General features: G+C 40.3%; 1 protein-coding gene across 1 annotated transcript in view; it reads right to left on the bottom strand.

Annotated features, from left to right (window-relative positions):
- Positions 1–19,996, bottom strand: part of LOC109916764 (BICD family-like cargo adapter 1) — a 28,402-nt gene that overhangs the window by 3,508 nt on the left and 4,898 nt on the right. The window contains exons 2-8 of the mRNA XM_020516500.2: positions 18,753–18,968; positions 9,116–9,232; positions 8,156–8,302; positions 4,181–4,366; positions 3,869–4,027; positions 1,935–2,057; positions 665–795 (exon numbers count right to left, since the gene is read on the bottom strand). Of these exons, the coding sequence (XP_020372089.1) occupies positions 665–795; positions 1,935–2,057; positions 3,869–4,027; positions 4,181–4,366; positions 8,156–8,302; positions 9,116–9,232; positions 18,753–18,968 (1,079 nt within the window). The remainder of the gene's footprint in view (positions 1–664; positions 796–1,934; positions 2,058–3,868; positions 4,028–4,180; positions 4,367–8,155; positions 8,303–9,115; positions 9,233–18,752; positions 18,969–19,996) is intronic.

The raw sequence follows: 19,996 nt of genomic DNA on the forward strand, positions 1-19,996 counted from the left end.
TATCCTGAGTCATTTTACTGGGCCATTATTAAATACAATTTGATACCAAGCCATATGAGGTCAGGTATCAAAAGCTTGAACAAAGAGGTTGTATGAAGTATCTTAAAGGAAGAAAGAAGGGAAGCAAGGTGGAGAGATTTAGGGAGGGAATTCCAAACTTTGGCCTCTTGGTAACTGAAGGCACGAGGGCTAATGGTAAAGTGAACAAATCAGGCGTTTGCAATAAGCACAGATAATCTGGGGACTGTGGGTGTGGAGAATGTTACGGAAATGAGGAGGAAAAGGAGATAAAAGGATAAAAACCAACAAGACTTTTAAAATTGAGGCATTGCTTGAATATCAGCCAGTAAGCAGAGAAGTAACAAGTGAATAGGATTTGATGCAAGGTAGGACACATGCAGTAGAGTTTTGAATGACCTCAAGTTAATAGATGGTGGAAGGCCAGCCAGGAGTGTTTGCAATAGTCAAGTCCAGAGGTAACAAAAGCATAGAAGAAGCTTTCAGCAACTAATGAGCTGAGACGAGAAGAAGTGTTGCGGATGTGGAAATAGGAAGTGTTAGTGGTGACAAATGTATGGTCAAAAGCAACACCACCAGCAATAACAAGGGTCATATAACAGCTAGAGACTGTAACTAGCAGGGATAAGCAAATCAAAACACTCACTTAGTTATCGCAATGTCCCTTTCACGGATTGCCTGCAGGAAATGCCGATGACCAGAGTCATTCTCAAGGCTGCACCGCAGACTATCATTTTCCTTCCGGAGATTCACCAGATCTGTGCTTAGCGACTCCAGCTAGAGGATTCAATCATACACATTGCTGAGTGAAAACAACCTGTAGTCTCGATGCATCAAGAATTATCTCACCACATCCACCCCAAACCAAGTCAAACGAGCCATGACCTGAAGTGTACACTGTGCCAAACAGTTAATGCAACATCCACACCTCCACAGCTCAGCAGAAATGGAGATTACTATTAAATTCCAACAATGAACAAGTACTTAGCTGGATGGATATTTTAGAGGAGGACCTTTCATCTTCTCAGTTTAAGGCTAATAGCATACTGCCTTTAAGGGGTCGATGTGAAATGGCTTTGTCTATATCCATCCAGCTAAGTACTTGTTCTCAATCTAGCCCATTTCCAAAGCACAAAACTAACACAAGAACAAAGTTAGCAATCTAATTTGGATCAGTTTGGTCTGGGAGATGATAACGTGTGACAATGATACAAAAGTTCTTTCTTTTTAATCAACTCACTGGATGTAGGTCTCTGGCTGGGCCAGCATTTATTGCCCATCCCTAATTGCCTAGAAGGCAGTTAAGAATCAACAACATTGATGTGGGTCTGGAGTCACATGTAGGCCAAGCCAGTAAAGGTGACAGATTTCCCTCCCTAAAGGACATTAGTGAAGCAGGTAGGTTTTTCCCAACAATTGACAATGGTTTCATGGTCATCATTAGACCTTTAATTTCAAATTCTTTACTGAATTCAAACTCCACCATCTACAATGGTGGGATTTGAACCCAGGACCATTAGTTCAGTTACCGGATTAATAGTCTAGCAATAATAGTCGTCTGATATTAAAGTGTAGTCATGAGCAATATGATTGGAGGATTAACCTATGTGTAAATTAGTGAAAAGTTTGGAATTCTGGGCAAAATCATAAATCCATTCTTTTACCGCAGAGCTACAATTTTAACAGAAGCAGCCAGAGACAACCCAAGTAGTGTCTTATCAGTAGAGTCCAGCTTCTCAACAGGACAGTGAATGAGAACAGGAAGCTTGGATGATTTTGCTCTTCCTTTTGCCATCTACACTGTCCAGGCATTGACCCTAGGACTTTGCCCATCTCCAAACCACATGAGCTGGTTCTGTTACACATTGAACAATCAGGGAGCCTGTCTGTGATGCATGGTGACCTCAACGCATTACCTGTCTTTGAAGCTCCTCAATTATCTGCTGCTTCTCTTCTTTCATTGCCTGTTCCTGCTGGTTTTGCTGCTGTTCCCTCCTCAGCATCTCCTCCAATTCTTTCTGACTGCCTTCTGTGAGAACCTTATGCAAACAATGGGAAATAGTTAAAGAAACATCTATCAGAGGTAGCCCAAGGATATCTAAGAATATCAGCAGACATGTACCTTGACATTAATTTTATTCACTAGGGCTACATTTATACAAGTGTTAAGTCTATAATCTCCAAGAGGAAAACTGTTGGATTGCCAGCTATAGTGGAGGCTGGTAAGCCATCCATGCATACAGTGACCAATCCTATTAGATTCATTTCAGCTACTCAACTAAATGACCAGCTTTTTATTTTCTGACTCGCCATTCTTCCCGCACTTAACCTTGACCTCAAGGATGCTGCTGGATGTCTATAATTTTTAATGGATATTTGACCTTCTTTAGCAAGCTTAACTGTATTGGTTGAGCATGGTCCCTGTTATTTTTGCGTGCATGTGTCCCTAGAGAGGAAGCATGCATTGTCCACCCAACCCTTCAGGCATTGAGACAGAATTGAGCATCATGGGTCTGGAGGGCATTATTACCCCCTCCAACTCTATTTTAATTTAGTCTCATCCCTCTTTCCCTACCCTTCCTCTATTTTTTGTTTTGTTGTAATTCGTTAATTACTGAGTTTGTCAAATGGGTGATTTGGTGATGGATGTCAATTTTTTAAAAAAAAACTTCTCTGGATGGTGGGGGTGGAACTAGGCATAATTCTGGTCTTGAAGAAGCTGTAATGAGAGAGAGGGGACAGAGGATCCTGGACTTACGAGACAATGAAGAGGACTCTACATCTAGATGCAGCACATTCCCTACTTTTCTAATAGGACATCACTGAAACCAGTATTTAGCTCTCACACTGATATACAGGCCAGTTGTCATTTCACTCCCCTTTCTGACAGATCAGGGTAATGGTGAAATGAATGAGAAACTTACAAATCTATCTGGTAGAGCTGTGGCTGAGATTATAGAACTTGCCACTTTTAAATGTACACGCCTCCCTCACAGGCACAACTGCAGAAGAGATGAGGACAGGGAGATTTGTAGGAGTAGTTTCCATTGCAGGCATCCAGTGTCATCACGAAGCATTCCTAGATCCCATTTGGAACAATAAGGTGTGGATGTAAAGCCTTTTTTCCGATTCTCAACAATATGCCTCAAGTCTGCGGAAGAGTGACTGTGGTGTCAGCTGTGACTCAGTTGATAGTGAGTCAGAAGTTTGTGGTTTCAAGCCTCAGGGCTTTCACGCCCCAGTGCAGTACTGAGTGAGTACTGTTGAAGGGACTGTTGTTTTAAATGTAATGTTAAGCTGGGAGCTTGCATTTCGTACATTACAACAGTGACTATGTTTCAAAAATACTTAATTAGCTGTAAAGTACTTTGGGACATTGTGGTTTTAAAAATTGCTCCAGCAAAGATGTTTTTGCTAGGAGATAGTAGGAACTGCCGATCCTGGAGAATCTGAGATAACAAGGTGTAGAGCTGGATGAACACAGCAGGCCAAGCAGCATCAGAGGAGCAAGAAAATTTTTTGAAGAAGGGTCTAGGCCCGAAATGTCAGCTTTCCTGCTCCTCTGATGCTGCTTGGCCTGCTGAGTTCATCCAGCTCTACACCTTGTTATCTCATGTTTTTGCTAGGGATGGTTTTAATAGATTCCTCTCCAAAATTAAGATTTCTGAAAATTCTCTTTCATTGGATAAGCAAAGAAGGCTTTCATTCCCTCAGCAAAGCTTCAATTTGAAGTCCCATCCCAAAAGAAATTCCAGTGCTTCACTCAGTGTGAAGCCTGTCAAACATTCCTGTTGTTCCATTCAGCTCTCCAATGAAACTGAGCGCTCAATGATTGTAAGAACCTCCTTACCTGTTCAGCTGGGCCATGTATTAGGCTATGGACCTGATCCTTCAGGTGTGAAAGGGCTGCTTGCAGAGAGTGAAACTGACATCCAGTCAAACTGTCACAGCATTTCACACCAGTCAAGGTGAGTAACTGCTGATGGATTTTCACAATGTCATTCTTCACCTAGGATAAGTCACAGAAAAGTACACCAGATAACTCATTTAGAAGCAGCAAGTTCAACCAATCCCCGCCTAAGAGAAAAAGTCCTATAAAATACAAAAATTTTAAATATTACAATCTGAGAATGTAAATAGCCAAAACATTAGTTGCCTATACCTGATCTTTCTCGGCCTCCCAAGTCTGAGCCTTGGTCTCCAAATTGTGCTCAATTTCAGAGAGAAGGGAATCATTGTGATCGGCAGATTCCTGCATCATCAGCTGCTCACTCAGCTCCTGCACTTGGTTCTGCAGCTGCCGATTCAGGTCCTGGACTTGACTGACATTCTCCTGTGCCAGGGTTAGCTACAGGATGAAGAGAACAGCCACATTCAGAAAAAACTCACATTCTCAATAACATATGTTAATACTGTAAATGTATCCAGATATTCCATAGGGTGAAAGAGAAAACAGGTTGGACCAAGATGAAGTCATCTGGTTGGTCAAGATAACTCCTCCTGTGCAGCAACCAAAATGTTCTCATCTTCCCCAACTTCTTCCAACCTAATCACCTTCTTCCTGAAGTTGCTGACTCTCTCTGGCAGATATCCTATGGATGACATCTTGAACAAATGGTCATTCCTGATATGCAAGGCTAGTGTCACCAGCTATTTAAGATAAAAACACATAATATACGAGCAGAGTTAGGCATTTGGCCCTTTGAGACTGCTCTGACATTCTACATGATCATAACTGATCATCCAACTCAGTACCTTGACCCTGCTTTCTCCCCATACCTTTGATCCCAATAGTTCTAAAAACTTTGTCTATAGCTTTTTGGAAAGTCGTGCGTTTCGGCCTCAACAGTTTCCTGTGGCCGATAATTCCAGAGTCACCAGTCTCTGAATAAATTCTTCAAAATCTTGGTCCTAAGAAGCCTACTCCTTATCCTTAGACTGTGATCCCTTGTTCTGACCAGGGAGTCCCTCGAGGTCATCTTTCTGCATTTACCCCGTCTAATTCTGTCAGAATTGCATTCTTCTAACTTGGTGAATATAGTCCTAATTGACTCAGTATCTCCCTATATGTCAATCCTTCCATCTCAGGACTCAGTCTGGCAAACCTTTGTGGCACTTCCTCTATAGCCTGAGCATCCTTCCTCAGATGAGGAGGCCAAAAGTGTACACAATACTCCAGGTGTGGTCTTACCAATGCCCTGTAAAGTTAAAATAAGCCACCCTTTCTCCTGTACTCAAATCCACTTCACTAATGAAGACCAACATACCATCTGCTGCACCTACATGCTTATTTTCAGCCATCATTGTAAATGGACACCCGGGCTTCATTGCACCTCCCCAGTTCTCAATCTATCGCCATTCAGATATAATAAAAATGTGCCTTTCTACCAAAGTGGATAACCTCACATTTATCCACATTATACTGCATCTGCCATGAATTTCCCCATTTACTCAACATGTCCAAATCATGCTTAACTAAAGATGGCATCATGCAAATGCCAAACCTTTTCTCAACACTCACATTCCAGTAGGCTCAATAATTATTAAAATCAGTCCAAATTCATACTTTCTTTTCCAAACCAAGGGGATCAAAAGTAAAGTATGATGTTCAGCTGGCAGTACAGATTGATACCAAACCTAGGGTTTTAGTATTATAGCAGAGTCTCACAATGTGGTGAATTTTACAAGGAACAACTTTATCTAATCATGGACTCTGCCCACGTCCTTAATCCCTTATAATGCTGATCTATACAGATATTTCCTGATCCTCAAAGGTGACCAAACCTTTCCCAGCATAAGAACTGCTGAATCTGTTGAGCTTTTTAACATCACAGTCTTTTTAGTCTGACAATTTCCAGTCCAGTCCTTTGCTAGAAATGTACCCAGTTTTTGTTTTGATTGCATTTATCAGCAGAGAAAAAAAACACACATACACACAGTATTGCTGGCTACTAATAAATGAAACAGAAAAATATGAAGGCTGGAAAATTGACACAAACAAACAACAGTAAATAAATGTTCACACGTGAATGAAACAGCAGTTTTATATAGTCACAAATAACTGAGCTGTCTGTAGGCCTCACCTTTGAGTTCTACATGGTTGACTGTTCTTGCTCACAGAAGCACTATGAAAAGCTGCCTAATGTGTGAATGAAAGCACTCAGTACGAACAACCATCCCAAGAGCGGAAACTTTTGAAAGTCCCAGTTCCTCCCTCGAGAATTAGCTGGATCTTACTGACTTTCAACACCAGCGGGAAGCTGCCTGTTTGTGTTTGTAAAGTTCTATATCTCTAGGTGTGCGTGTGTGTCTGTGTATGTATGTGTGTCTGAGAGACAGAAATTAGAGACTTAGGTACTCCATGTGGGAGGCTTGTACTTGTTTTTGTAAACTTGGCTACTTTTGTATGTACATTGTAAAATAAGCACAGTTGATATTATTTCATTCATTCTGAACACTCTCTTTCAGAAAACAAGTCTCCCATCACTGCATACAATTATTTCTTAGCTTTTTTTTTGTCTTTTGGCATTGTAAGACAAACTGTCACCACAGCTCATCATGGTGTAAGATCTATCTGGGAGATATGCTGCACCACCCTCTTCCGCATAAGGCCTGCTTTCACTAGTGTTGTAAAGAAAAATAAAACATCTGGTGGAATAATGAGAACAGGCTCTTGTCTCAAACAAAATGTAGTTTGGAGTCATAGAGTTGTACAGCACGGAAACAGACTCTTCAGTCCAACTCAGCCAAGAATTATGAGCCTGCACTCCAAGGTCACTTTGTTTGGAGCCTACCATTAAGTGTACATGTGCTGCTGGATTTGCCCCACGAAAATGCAGCACCTCACATTTATCTAGATCAAACTCCATCTGCCACTCCTCCATCCATCAGCATATCTGATTGAGGTCCTGTTGTACACTAAGATAACCTCATTCGCTGTACACTGCACCAATTTTGGTGTCACCTGCAAACTTACTGTCCAACCTCCTGTCGTCCAACACCTCACCTGTGGCTATCGATGATACAAATATCTCAGCAAGGAGCCCAGCAATTGCTTCTCTAGCTTGCCACAAAGTTCTGGAATACACCTGATCAGGTCCTAGGGATTTATCCACCTTTATGCATCTTAAGACATCCAGCACCTCCTCCTCTATAATATAGATACTTTAAGGAATCACTTATTTATTTACCCAAGTTCTCTAGATTCCATATGCTTTTCCATAGTAAATACTGACATGAAATACTCATTTAGTATCTCACCCATCTCCTGCAGTTCCACGCATAGATGGCCTTGTCGATCCTTAAGGGGCCCTATTCTCCCCTTAGTCAGTCTTTTGCCCTTAATGTATTTGTACAATCTCTTTGGATTCTCCTTAACCCTATTTGCCAAAGCCATGTCATGTCCCCTTTTTGCCCTCCTGATTTCCCTCTTGATATACTCCCACTGCCCTTATACTCCTCAAGGGATTCACTCAATCCCAGCTGTCCATACCTGCCAATATGCCTCCTTTTTCTCAACCAGAGCCTCAATTTCTCTAGTCATCCAGCATTTCCTACACCTACCAACCTTGTCCTTCACACTAATAGGAACATTTGGCCTCTGGACTCTTGATATCTCATTTTTAAAAATCTCCATTTATTACATGATAGTAAATAGGTACAAGTTCCATTGGTGTAATAGGCATTGAGGCACACCTCAATGTTTGATCCTTTGTGATTCAAAGCTGTTCCTCTGCCTGTTTCTGTGTGACATCATCATATTGTTCAGTGCTAAATGTACTCCTTCTTAACTCTGGCAGACGCTTATACCCTTATAAAATCTTATCATCCACTCTAAGTGTGAAAAATTTCCTGCAATCAGAGCCAAGTGGTAAATATAGAACTAGGAACCTTTATCTTAAGCTGATCTTTAGTTTGAAACAAAAGCAGAAATTACATTGAAACTCAGCAGGTCTGGTAACATCTGTGGTAAGAAAGCAGAGTTAACGTTACAAGTCCAGTAACCCTTAATCAGGCCATTCTGATGTAGGGACAACAAGGTGCAGAGCTGGATGAACACAGCAGGCCAAGCAGCATCACAGGAGCAGGAAGGCTGACGTTTCGGGCCTAGACCCTGAAGTCTAACTTTGGATCTAACCTGCAGTAGCTGCTCCGTGTTCTTCTGTTGTAACTGTGAGAATTCCTCTTGCATGGAGTCAATGATGCTCTTTAGTGCCAAGTTCTCCTTCTGTATTGTGACTATTCGCTGCTCCAGATTATGTTTCTGCTCAGCCAACAGCTCTAGCTGTTAAAAGACAATGAGAAATTCAATAACACTCCAATGTGTCTACTTTAAAAAATGTCTCCTTGACCACCTTAAAAAAAAGTCTTCTTAAGGAACTCCTCAATAAATCCTGGCCAATGTGCCGCAAGATCATTAAAATGTTTATGAAAAATCCCTCTCCTCTGTACCCCCAGCAAAGTCAAACATTTCTGAAAATGAATATCAGTAAAAACAGTGACCAAGGAATTGCCCGCACTGGGTTTTTGTCTCTAGTCCGAGCAGCCAACAGTGGAACTATAGTTCACAGTCAGGTGAACACCAAATATTTACAAAATCTGTATCTGTTGTAAAAAAATTTTTTTCAGCACTGCATGCAAGTCCAGTTTCTCAGGCAGCACTATTCTCGGTCTCCAAATTTTAGGCAGTAACTGCACCAAATCCCTAGGTCCCAAAAACAGTGCTTTAATGTGGAAGGCCCCAGTCAATACTCATAGTAGGAGACAGTCCAGGCCTCAGTCAATACCAGCAGTAAGAGGGGGTCCAGGCCCCAGTCCTCTATATCTGTTGTATAAGAAAGCTAGTACATGAAAGGGTTAACTGACATCACAAGATAAAACCACCCATCAAGGATGTAAAAAAACTGTTCCTAGAAGGTGCTAACTGATTATTCAGTTGTCTCAAAATGGTGTGCCGGAAAATTTCAGTGGCAGTAATGTGTACTTACTCTTAAGTATTGAAAATCTTTTTATTTTCTGTATTTTTGACCTTATCCAGCCAGATTATAGGCCCAGCATTAGCCCCTGGCACAGACTCGGGCTCAAGTATCACACTCACCTCAACGTGAAGGCTCTGTGTCCTTGTTGCATTCTCATTCACCAGAAACTCTTTGCCCATAAACCTCTCCCTTAATGTTTTGATCTCATGGGTGAGGGTCTGCTCCACTTCTGCTGCCTGGGAAAAAAAAACATGTAAATCAGATACTGCAGTTTGTACATTTATCACATCCTTTCCTCCCTGACTAATTTTCCAAAGCAACAAGATTTAATTTGCACACATGATTTCTTGAAAAGAGATTGAAATAGATGATAAATGTTTTTCATTGCATTTTTAGCCTTGGGTGGATGCTCCCAGCTCTGACTCTCCACCCTTTGTTGCCTGTATTTATCAATAAATAACATTAAAGTCTACTAAAGATAAAGGAATAGTGGTAAGGTCGGACACTGAAGAATTGCATGAAGCTCGGAGATCGGCTTTTTATGAAGTAGTTAACAAATGTAGTTTCACAGCTGTCAGACCGAGAAATTGCACAGGGGCTCTGAAGATCGAATTTCACTGAAATAACAAACAAGGAGTGCAGTTTCATAGCCCCGGGAGGTCTAATATCCAGTTTCACGTGTAGTTGCAGGGCTACCAAGAGGTACCAATGAGTTTAAACAAAATACCGCCTGAAATTACAGCAGAAGTGGACGACTTTTGGTTTTTGAGCCTGATCAGCAAAGTGTTTGATGTTTAAGACTTATAAAACTTCTAAATCTTAATGTCTTTTTTGTATATCTATACTAGTAAATTGAGGGGATTTTTTTTCCCTGTGATCTGCATCTCGGTTGACTTTTAATATTAAGGATGGCGTTGTCGTAGTGAAGTGTTTTTGAGCTGCAAGACTGTGCTAACGCTGCGTTTCTAGCAAAGTGTGTTGTGTTTGTTTTTAGGTAATTTCTGGATCTGTAGACTATGAAAGGGGCAGAAATAGCTTTTTGTAGGGTTATGCGCTGTTCCGGTCAGATTTGGGAGATCAGAGAGGTTTTGAATGGTCCTGGAGACCACGTCTGCAGGAAGTCTGTTTGGTTGCGAATCCTATTGGACCGCATGGATCGGTTGGAGCGGCTGTTAGTGGCAGTGAGGAGTTTACAAGAGCGTGGCAGTTGGGATGGCAGTTTCACGAAGGCAGAAAAACCGCAGATACAGTCAGGTAGATGATTGACTGCTAGGAATGATAGGAGAGGTAGCGAGGTAGTGCAGGAATCTTCTGTGGCTATCCACATCTCAAACAAGTATGCTGTTTTGGTTACTGTAGGGGCAGAATGGCCTCTCAGAGGAATATAGCATGCACAGCCAGGTTTCTGGTACTATGACTGGCTGTACTGTAGCGAGGGGTATGTCAGGTTCCAAGCGATTGATTGCAATAAGGGACTCTCCAGTTTGGGGCACAGATAGACGTTTCTGCTGCCGTCATGAGACATCAGGATGGTGTGTTGCCTCCTTGGTGCCAGGGTCAAGGACATCTCGGAGAGGGTGCAGAATATTCTCAAAGGGGAGAATGACCAGCAGGAGGAGGTTGTGCATGTTGGTGCCAATGACATGGGTAGAGAAAAGGACAAGGTTCTGCAGAGAGAATATAAGAAACTAGGCAGGAAGTTACAAAATAGGTCCTGAGAGTAGTAATATCTGGACTACTACTAGTGCCATGTGCTAGAGAGAGTAGGAGTAGGAGTGCTTTTTTTCAAATTTTTCAAATACAGACTGGGTCTGTCACAGTGTTGAAGGCTTGGATGGGGAGGAATTTGCTAAGTGGGTACAAGAAAACTCTCTTATTCAATATGTGGATGCACCTACTGGAGAAAGTGCAATATTTGACCTTCTCTTGGGAGAAAAGGCAGGGCAAGTGACTGAGGTGTCAGTGGGGGAGCACTTTGGGGCAAGTTATCATAATTCTATTAGTTTTAAAATAATTATGGAAAAGACAGAACTGATCAAAAAGTTGAAGTTCTAAATTGGAGGAAGGTCAATTTTGATGGTATTAGACAGGAACTTTCAAAAGTTGATACAGGGAGACTATTCCTAGGTACAGGACTGTTGAGAAGTGGGAGGCCTTTAAAAATGAGTTAGAGAGTTCAGAGACAGTATGTTCCCATTAGTGTAAAGGACAAAGCTGATAGATGTAGTGAATGCTGGATGACTAGAGAAATTAAGGCGGTGGTCAAGAATAAGAATGAGGCATATGTCAGTTATAGACAGCTGGGATTGAGTGAATCCTCAAGGAGAATAAGGGCAGTAAGCGTATACTTAAGAGGGAAATCAGGAAGCCAAAAAAAAGGAACACGAGATACCTTTGGCAAATAGAGTTAAGGAGAATCCAAAAGAGACTCTAAGTACATTCTGGGCAAAAAAAAAAGAGTAACCAGGGAGAGAATAGGGCCCCTTAAAGATCAACATGTCCATCTAGGTGTGGAATCACAAGAGATGGGTGAGACACTAAACAAATACTTCATATCAGTATTTACTGTGGAGAAGGACATGGAAGCGTGGGAACTTTGAGAAATAAATAGTGATGTCTTGAAAAGAGTTCATTTTACAAAAGAGGTAGTGCTGGAGGTCTGAAAACACAAAGGTAGATAAATCCCCAGGACCTGATCAGGTATTTCCCAGAAATTTGTGGGAAGATAGGAAATGGTTGCTGGGCTTCTTGCTGAGATATTTGTATCATCTATAGCCAAATGCTCCATTATTTAAGAACGCTGCAAGGAAAAGCCAGGGAACTATAGACCAGTGAGCCTTACATTAGCAGTGGGTAAGTTGTTGAAGAGGTTTCTGAGGAACAGGATTTACATGCATTTGGAAAGGCAAGGACTGATTAGGGATAGTCAAATGGTTTTGTGCATTGGAAATCGTGTCTCACCAACTTTGAGTTTTTTGGACAGGTGACAAATATTGATGAAGGCAGAGCAATGGATGTTGTCTACATGGATTTCAGCAAAGCAGTCAACAAGGTTCTGCATGGTAGACTGGTTAATAAGGTTAGATCACACGGAATTCAGGGGACCTAGCCAGTTGGATACAAAATTGGCATGAAAGTAGAAGACAGAGGGTGGTGCTGAAGAGTCGCTTTTCAGACTGGAGGCCTGTGACCAGCAGTGTGCCACAGGTTTGGTGCTGGGTCCACTGCTTTTCATCATTTATATAAATGATTTGAATATAGGAGGCATGGTTAGTAAGTTTACAAATAACACGAAAATAGGTGGTGTAATGGACAGCAAAGAAGGTTACCTCAGAGTACAATGGAACCTTGATCAGATGGACCAATGGGCTAAAGAGTTGCAAATCGAGTTTAATTTAGATAAATGTGAGGTGTTGTACTTTGGAAAGGCAAACCAGGACAGGACTTATACATTTAATGGCAAGGCCCTGGGAATGTTGCTGAACAAAGAGACCTTGGGGTGCAGGTTCATAGTTCCTTGAAAGTAGAGTCATAGCTAGACAGGGTGGTGAAGGTGGTGTTTGGCACACTTGCCTTCATTGGTCAGAACATTGAACGTAGGAGTTGGGACATCATGTGCAGCTGTATAGGACGTTGGTGAGGCTGCTTTTAGAATACTGTGTACAGTTTTGGTCGCTGTGCTATAGGAAGGATGTTGTCAAACTTCAGAGGATGCAGAAAAGATTTACAAGGACGTTGCTGGGACTGGAGGATTTGAGCTATAGGAAGAGGCTAAATAGGCTGGGGCTTTTTCCCCTGGTGCATCAGAAGCTGACCTTTTAAAAAGTTTATAAAATCGTGAGGGACATGGATAGGGTGAGTAACCAAGGTCTTTTTCCTGGGATGGGGGGAGTCCAAAATTAGAGGGCACAGGTTTAAGTTGAGAGGGGAAAGATTTAAAAAGAATGTGAGGGGCAACTTTTTCATGCAGAGGGTAGTGTGTGTATGGAATGAGCTGCCAGAGGAAGTGGTGGAAACAGGTACAACTATAAGATTTAAAAAGCATCTGGATGGGTATATGAATAGGAAGGGTTTAAGAGGGATATGAGAATATCTGGTCAGTGCAGGGGAGTTGGACCAAGGGATCTGTTTCCATGCCATATTGATGTGTGAGCATTTGTGTAACACTGGGCCATGCAAATTGTTGATGCCATGTCCAATGTCTAATCTGCACTGGGTTAACTGATTTTAGTTAGGGTAGTAATTGAAATGCTTCAACTAAGCTCAGTATTCCTGGGGTAGGAAATCTTAAAACTCAACCAGCATGTTTGCACTACAGCACCAGTCAATGGTTCTTACAGGGAATAGGGCCCTTGGTTCTGTCAGATATGGACTAGGTCTATTTCAACTGTGCATTCCACCTGTTGACTCTTGCTGTGAAGAAACTTTAATGGATGAGGTCCTGGAGATGCATCAGCAGAACCAAAACTCAGCATGAATCAGCGCATTCTAGAAGATCAAAAAGACAATTGAAATAAAAAGAAAGTAACCAAATAACAAATGGGTACAGTGACCACACAGGTTATGAATGCAGTTGCAAGACAAAACATGATACAGTGGTTGAACAGAGAACAACACTGTTCCTGTGAATGTAACAAATCCTGTGCTGCTGGGTAATGTTCGCACAACATCTCTCAAAGTCCCTACCCCACTTTTTTTTTTAAAATCACCCCAGTCAGTACCCCCATTTCATGACCTGCCACAAAAGTTTCTGCAGTTCTTACATTCTTTTTAACTCCGTATATCTCCCATTACAGAAAACAACAGCACCCAACATCACTGGCTTCATCCTACCTCAAGAACATCTTATGTTATCTTAAGGACTCTGTACAGTACGGAGCAGACCCAAAAGTGAAGTGGTTTTAGGAAAGCAAGACAAAAAAAACTATGTAACATTTATTTGAAGGCACAGCCGCAGTATCTGCTTAAAACCGGCTAAGCAGGTGTCACTGAAAACACACCCAGCAAGATCAATACCAAGAAAATAAGTGATTATCAAAACATTTTATTATTTTCCAGTCTATTCTGATCAGTACTTTTCCTTCAACACATGACATTTTTGTCATTCAGTCCATCTTTTATAGCTGCGGCAAGGATCATCAGCTGTGCTTATAAATAAAACGCAGCGCCTGCATCACCCGCTATCAGTACCTGATCCAGTCCCTAAGCATTTCTGCCCCTATATATCACACCTTTACAGGCATCTGACCCTGCATCCCATGTTTACAAATACCTACCCTTACATCACACTTCTACAGGTATCTGCCCTTAAACTACACCTCTGCAGCTATCTACCCCCACACCACACCTCTATGTGAAACTATTCCTACATCACATCTCCCCATGTACCACCCAAATGTGTATCAAACAGCATGTAATCTACCAGTCATAGGGACATCTAAACCACACACTTAGCATCATATCAGTAATGAAATTCATAAACTACATTACTCGTGGTAGACAGAACATTTTTTTGAATTGGCAGCAGCATTCTGTTCATGGAGGATACCATTCATGTTGCTTTTACACTGTAATAATGTGAACCGGCTAGCTTCACCTGTTGCTCAAAATTGAGATGCCTTATTCTTCTGGGGTAATCAAAAGTAAACTGGGCACTTTTCAGAGCTGAAAGTCACTCATGAGCATACATGATACACAGTGAGCAATGGTCTGCTCATGGCTTATCTCACAGGACATGATCATATCAAACAGTTATGACAAAATGACCCTTTGATTGTTCACGTAAGGCAGATTGCTGCTAATACTCAATAGCTGGTGTTTGTAAAGTTTAGAACCTAATAGTTAACATCAGATGCGATTCTGTGATTGAATAGTGCTTACCGAACAACTGGAGTTGTTAAGAATTACACTAACAACCAATTTAAGATTATTAGTTGGCCTTGTAATATGGCTCATTTATGCTTGCTCAAGGCTACATACAAAGGCACTTTTCCTCTGCATGTCTTCAAGATTGCACCTATTTTGATTTAAACAATAGCATGGGAGAATAACTATTCCCTGGTTCATTCTCCATGGCAACACCTTAACCAGAGTCAATATGCCAACCAGCCATCGCCATTTTTTCATGTGATATAAGTTGTTGCTCCCTTAGAAATTTGGCATTCTTGTGACCTGTCCTGATGAGAGCAAGACAAATAGCTTTGACCCCAAGTCTTTCTTTTTCCAGCACTAATGGAATTAAACATTGCACCTTCTTTTGCTTAAAAAAGTCCCATACAATATTTAAAGAATAGCAAATTCTCTTGTTATCCTCAATCATAACTACAATAGCAAATTAATTGGAATTAATCTTACTTTTTATTTGGAAAGTTGGGGTTGGTGGGGTGCTCTCAATTCAGTGTTGTGCTTGGATATGTTACTGCACTAAATTTTATTGCAAATAGTACCTCTGAGATGTACCAAAGCACCTTTCACCATTTCACTGCAAGAAGATTCAAATTTCTTAAAATATAAGATCCCCAGTAAAGCACTGATTAGAAAGACTGACTTGGTATTTAGAGACATTCACTGCTTTGTAACTGTTGACATCTGATTCAACTACTCAGGCCAAAAGTTTTTGAACTGTGAAAGCTTTGAAAACTGAGAATCAGTTCTCAGGAACACAAAGCACTTGGGAACAGCCTGATAAAGTAACAGTTTGCTGATGCTCCCTTACCATCACGGTCACGCTCTCTTGTGGCATTCAAGGGTGTGCAGCTCAGGAAATATCTATGACTCCATCAGATGTGAGACCAGTGGTTAGCAAAGACACAGTTAGAGGCATTTAAAGGTGTGCCAAGATAAATGGCAAAAAAAAAAGAGCTGATTAGCCATATATAGCAGATGTAACACACACGTTAATTAGTGTACAGCAAATATGGTACACACAGCATAGAGTATGGCAAGCACAAGATATACTGGGTACAGCAGATACTATACACACTGGAGATACACCCCACACTAGTACCAGTACAAAAAGCACACAATGGGGGTTCAGCACACAGCCTGTGTACATAGTGGGCATTGAGTATAACGTGCGCTAGATACAGCCCTCACACTTACAATGAGAACAGACCACACTGGATACAAGGTAAGCAGCAAAACAGATGTAGCTTCTTCTGCTGTTTTGAATTCAATGTCTGTGTTATGTACAAGTATACTTGAAATCATAACATACACTCCAATTCAGGATAACAACCGAAAGAACTGCGGAAGCTGTAAGTCAGGAACAAAAACAAAAAAAGCTCAGCAGGTCTGGCAGCATCTGTGAAGGAGAAAACAGTCACCGGACCCGAAACATTAACTCTGTTTTTTCCTTCACAGATGTTGCCAGACCTGCTGAGCTTTTCCAGCAACTTTGTTTTTGTTTTTGACTCCAATTCAGGAGTTTTGTTGCGGTTTAATTTCAGGCAGAACTGAAAAGTATTTGATGACATTATAAAGGAGAAAGGTGCATTTCCTCCAAATTGTAAATCAGTTTAAATTAATGCCTCACAATTATACAGCAGTTGGTGTGTGAATTGGGCAATCTGTTGCCAGCATTAAGTATCTGTCCTTTACTATTCTAATACAGTACTTCTCGGAACACACAAAATTCCCCCAGGAACCACACCTACATTATTTTAAACTTGCCATAATAGTTAAAAAAAGGTCAGAGAATTGCCTGAGGAAAGTTTACATTACACCACTGGGTGGGGGAATGTAATGCTAGCAGCTTTGTGAGATGACGCTCACAGAATTAATCAAGGCCAAAAAGTATTAAACACAATGACGTTACTGAAGGTTTTTCCAGTACAATAACATATTGTGCAACCCACGCTCAGTGGACTTCACATCAATAAAAATTCATGATTAAAGCCAACACAGAAACTCGAGAGAGACTGGTTAGTCAGACAGGACTGCCAGGAAGATGCCAGCATGAGAGCAAAATTACTCTCTTCAAAATGTCCATTCTCTAATGGGAGTTAATGATGGAATCTCTACTGGAATGCACTTAATTAAAACTCATTTCCTTATGTTCCATTTACTCCACATGCACGATTGCACCCATTCAGACTGTTTAGGATCAAACTGCACTTTAAAGCAAAAGGAACTATTACCCTTTTCTGCTTGTGTAATCTACATTTCTCCTTTAGCTTACTAGATAAGCCTGTCTGTCTTTTTACAGGTAAATGGAATTTTCTGGAGCCTGCACAGTACAGTCTGTCATCAGAACAAGTACACCTCCTCTTCTTTCTGTGAGCAGTTATAACACAGTTAAGATAAAAACATATTGATTAAGATTTTTTTTCCAAGCTTGTGTATATTTGAGAACATGTGGAACTGGCTGGTTATTTTTAATAGCACCAAAGAAAATTAACATTGTGGAGATATGAAGAGAGTTAAATACAAAGCTGAGAATTTTAAATTTAAATGTTTAGGGGCCAGGACCTAATGTGGGATAAGGCTAATAGTTTGTGTAATGTAATGAATAGTCAGCACAGTTTTAGCATAGATGAAGTGTACAGAAAATGAAGATGGGCAATCATGTAGGAGAACTTTGGGATAATGAGTCCATAGGTTACAAAAACATGAATAACACTTGATTATTTCAGTTAGCTCAAACAACTGAGAGAAGACAGGGAAATTGAAGTTCTGAAATATTGGTTAAGGAAGCTGTGTTGTTAATTGAGCTATTTCAAGTACTTGAAAGTCTAAATTTAAAAATTCCTACGGAAGTGATTTGCAACTGTGCATATAACAACCAGGTTAGATTACTAGAGTTAAATGCAGTCACTTTCTGAAAATACTTTTTTTTAAATGAAAGGTAATAGAAATCTCCTACAAAAAGTTGTAACCACTGCTTCAATTGAAATTTTCAATAATGAAATGGGTACATTTTTCTTCAATTTAAATATTAGGGGTTATGTTTTAAGAAAAGCTAAAGTGCTTTAAAGGTACAGATCAGACCTAAGTAGCAGAATATGATTGACAGGCTGAATGGCCAACCTATACATGTTGATATATTTTAATTACTCTTTGAGCTGTTCTTTAAAATAATACTTCTTCAAAACTTATTTAAACCTGATTATCTACATGCAGACTAACTACCAACTAGTTCTTCTGCTTTGACTCCTGATACGGGAGGATTACCTAGTGAGTTTCACTCAGATCTTGGACATAAACATTTAATGAAAATGCAGCTCACAGAGGAATGCATGCATGCCTTGAAACAAAATTAAGGGTCTTTTGCTCAGTGGCTAATAGATCTCATTATTACAAAATTGATTCTGTGTTCAGTATCCTCTCCTGTGTATTCTCTATTTAGCTCAGGGACTTAGTCCATGGAATCTGACCATAGACTTCAGCTACTTCCCTGTAGCTATGTACTACTTGCTAACATTGTAATAAATGTCCTCCATTTGTGATGCACTTTTCAGTCTTTCCTGATCATGTCACCAATAATTGCTGGATGAAAGTCACAGACACACAATAAGTTTATGAGTAAGTTACTCAGGGATTGAGCAGAAAGCATGGGGTCTTCCCATGTATGTATAGAACATCCACAGTAATGGAACCAAGTAGTTTTAGGAGGAATCAAAAAAGATGAAAAGTAACAAAGATCCCTGAAGAGACTACATTTAGCACAACCCAGCAATTGATGTAATTCACTGGAAAGTTTGTTGGTCAAAATCACAATAGTTAACAAGACTCATACTTAATATATCCAAGTCTTACTTTGTTTAGTTGCTCCACCAGCCTCTGGTTTTGTTCACTTAGATCACATTCCATGTCTATTTTAACCTTCTCAACCTCACGTAGATATTGCTGCTGTTTCTGGAGCTCTAGCTGTAACTGTTGTAGATCAATTTCCAGCTCTGCAACTTGAGCCTCCCATTCACTCCTCCTCCCCTCATGTTTCAGATGTGATGAGTATTTCTCCTGTTCCAGTTCCTGAAGGAAAATAATTGGAAATGTAGAGGCTCAAGCAAATAACAATGTTAAAGTATTATTGTTATTATATGTTGGATGCAGGAGATGGTAAACAGAAGAATGGATCATGTCCATATTTGTTACCAAAAACTACTTTCATCAGAACAATGTGTGATCTTGGAGCAAACTGTGAACATGAACTTCTCAATGATTATTAATTATGAGATAATTATGGACAAGGAAAGTAATTTGGCCTATCATAACCCCATTATCCAGAAAACTATTTGCTCTTGTAGTACAGCATCCAGTTGTTTCATTATTAATCATTTAAGAATGAGCACATCCAGTATTGATCCTGGAGGTCTGGTCTAGATGGAAATTGTTCTTTTTATGTGAAGAGTTTCTTTACTTTTTTTAAAAAGATGCCTTCTTGTTAGTATGAACTTTGTCCTACTCTTTAATTCCAGATTTACCTTTTCCATTTCCTTAATGGTATTATGTTCTGGTAAGGTTATCCATCAAGGTGCCTTCTATCCAAACCCAATGAAACAAATTGGACGCTTCTTTCATCATTACACAAACATTTGACATTCCCTGAGCACTGCACATAGTGCCAAACTGCACAAACAACTTCTGTTGTGAAGTAATCTGTTTTTGTTTTTTAAAACTCTTTGGCTTTTTAATCTATTCATTTGTGCATTTTAATTGTAAGTGAAAGCAACCATTTATTCATTAATTCATCCAACATCCAGTCCAAACAAAATGGTGTGTGTTAATAGTGCAACAATAATTACTAGATTATTATGATTGGACTTATTCAATTCTAGATAAATTGGTGGATTAGCCATGAGGATCAAATTTGAAGATTATTTGTAAACTAATAAATCAGTGGCTTTGGAGTGGCAAGATTACATGTGACAAACCTCCAAAACTTAATGAGGAAGCTACAACCGAAATGAATTAAGGGCAACTCACTATGTCTCAGGAACAGGGGAACAAGAATAAGCTAAAGAACCTTCAAGTCTTTTCCACCATTCAGTGAAGTCATG

The sequence above is a fragment of the Rhincodon typus genome, chromosome 26, assembly GCF_021869965.1.
Source record: "Rhincodon typus isolate 14 chromosome 26, sRhiTyp1.1, whole genome shotgun sequence".
Lineage (NCBI taxonomy): Eukaryota > Metazoa > Chordata > Chondrichthyes > Orectolobiformes > Rhincodontidae > Rhincodon > Rhincodon typus.